The following is a 2,500-nucleotide window of genomic DNA, read 5'->3' as shown; positions in this document are numbered from 1 at the left end:
CCACGCTGAAGATCGCCGGCGCCAATAGGATGGACAAGGGCATGTATGCGCTCAAACTGGCGAACCCGCAGGGCGAAGCCTCGACTTCATTCTTCGTCACCGTCACGGGTCAGATTGCGTTATTTGTGGTTTTCTTTTTTCTGATTCACACGCGCGCGAATGTCACTCTGTTATATCTTTAAACTTGCTAATGTATCATTTTCTGATGATGAAATTAACGTTATAATTACATAAAGCCTTTTTCCGAAAAAAAAATTCATGTCTCAATTACCCCAATGTACTATGAGTCATATCAACGGAGGGGGTTTCACGGCTTTATCAATCTCTTTCGTCAGTTGCATTAGTTTCGTATTTCTTCAGATCGGCCGGATCCACCCAGCGTGCCAGTAATCACAGACGTGACTGGCACCTCCCTCACTCTCCGATGGGACCCGCCCGCTGATGACGGTGGCTGCAGGATATCTAACTATACTCTCGAATACTTCAGGGTGCGTCATCCTCATTATTAGTTGCATTATAGTATACTTTATTGACGGTTTGTCTAGAATGATAGAGGCATGTCGTGTTGCGTATGCAAGGATGGGGGCTTTCTGAAGAATATTTGGTTTGATTATGAGTGAATTGTATAAACGCATATTGGCCTCAATAAACGTCAAATTCATCTTGGTAACCGAAATGATGTCAGTGCCGAATATACAAAGATGTCATTTCCCAAACATACGTAGACAATAAAAGACGTTCATTTTAAATGTATATAGAACATAAAAATATAAATACCGAATATACGTATAAACTCTCTGATCCAACAGGTGGGCTGGGACGTGTGGCTCAAGGCTGCGTCCTCTCGAATCACGTGGACGCAGCTCAGTGACCTGATCGTCGGCTCGGAGTATCGCTTCAGGGTTAAAGCCGAGAACGCGTACGGTGTGTCAGAACCCGGGCCAGAGTCCGAGCAGATCCTCATCGAAGACACCATAAGTCCCACTGGGTACGAGAATGTTGATGTTAGAGACGCACGCGTAGGGCAAACACACACCGGGTGGGGGAACTGGGGGGATGTAGGCGTTGATTTTTCAGGGGATGAATCTGGACTGGTTATCGAAACGGTAAGTCTTAAATATCAACAGGAGCAGTATGAGGAGGAAATAAGATTGCGTAGTATTCATAATTACAGTGTCTACGAGGGAGAAAATGCGCCAGTAGGTAGGTCTGAAAAGTATGTAAATGAATACGAGTCGGCGGCGCACGAAGGGGTACAGGAACCTACAGCATGGCTTGGTGTTATCTCACCGGTATATACTACTGTCCATAATCTTCCCCCAGAAGAGAACGACTCACAGTACTACTCCTGTAACGAGGCGGCGCCAACGGCTTTCCCTACAATTCCCCTTCATGAACCAATGGCCACCTTCAACATGAATCAGTGGGGCAGTAGCTTTGAGGAACCGTCTGAAGAGGAGGATTCGTCTTCTGAAGACACAATCACAGCAAACAACTTGCAGCAAGGAATGCCACTTCATGAAGGCCGAGAGATAACTTTATCCCCCATAGGTGCGCAGTGGATGGCTAACGGAAGGATGGCTATTGCTAATCAGTTCAGGATAATATGTGGCGGTCTAGCCAGTATGAATCATCTTGGTAACATCAATGATGGAAAGCGTGAGAAAACGCGTGTCGAAGAGTCTGCAAAACAGCAGAACGGCACTACTGCTCGTGTATCTGTGGAAGATATTGATCAAACAGATATCCGAGAGAACAAAGAAGAGAATGAAGATCCACCAGCAAATCAGTTGCAGTCTTCGGAGCAACATACATTCGATCAACCTGCTAATCAAAAGGTCAGCCAGAAGGATGTCCCGGCTAATCACTGCAGTATGTATAGAATGGAAGAGCTAGAGACCTTGTCGCCCCAGCGAGAGTATGAAATCGTCGACGAAATAGATAATTCGGTGTTTCAAGATTCGTCTGAAACTGTGTCTGATGCTGCGTCTGTCTCTAAAGAATTTAATGCGCTGTGCAAGCAGGACATCGAACAGTCTCGGATTTTACACCAGGAAGAAGGTTTGCTTTCATTCTCTTGGTCGTCTTCGAGCTCCAGTCATCAGCAGGACACGTCGAATGAGGCCTCGGTGTGGACCTTGGACTCGGATAGGCAAAGCAAGTCGGTCCGACCTAAAGAGAAGGCTGGGAACCACGTTTCAGAACCACATGGCAATAAAAAACGAGAAGGTTCTGTAGCTTCCAGCAAGGCTATTAAGAAGTCCAAACGTCACACTTTCGAGCTTTGCGATGAGCCCACAGTAAATGATGAATCTAATTACGATACGTACTCATCATGGGAGCCAAAGATAAACCAAGTTATTACTTCCAGAATAGATTTATTAGAGAACTTAGTGTACCGGTGTTTGGAGAATGAGGACGTGACAATGAATGAGTTGGGAATGACAGATGATGAAGGGTCAGGACCTGCGTCACCTTTGGCTCCTCTGTCGCGAGCCAG

At 46.0% G+C, this 2,500-nt stretch overlaps 1 protein-coding gene across 1 annotated transcript in view; it reads left to right on the top strand.

Annotated features, from left to right (window-relative positions):
• Window positions 1-2,500, top strand: part of LOC119577526 (titin homolog) — a 119,016-nt gene that overhangs the window by 36,695 nt on the left and 79,821 nt on the right. Inside the window, exons 7-9 of the mRNA XM_037925120.1 lie at window positions 1-108; window positions 361-488; window positions 810-988. The exon at window positions 1-108 is cut by the window's left edge and continues 46 nt beyond it. Of these exons, the coding sequence (XP_037781048.1) occupies window positions 1-108; window positions 361-488; window positions 810-988 (415 nt within the window). The remainder of the gene's footprint in view (window positions 109-360; window positions 489-809; window positions 989-2,500) is intronic.

Source organism: Penaeus monodon, chromosome 10 (assembly GCF_015228065.2).
Source record: "Penaeus monodon isolate SGIC_2016 chromosome 10, NSTDA_Pmon_1, whole genome shotgun sequence".
Classification (NCBI taxonomy): domain Eukaryota; kingdom Metazoa; phylum Arthropoda; class Malacostraca; order Decapoda; family Penaeidae; genus Penaeus; species Penaeus monodon.
This window is presented reverse-complemented; position numbering and strand designations above follow the sequence as displayed.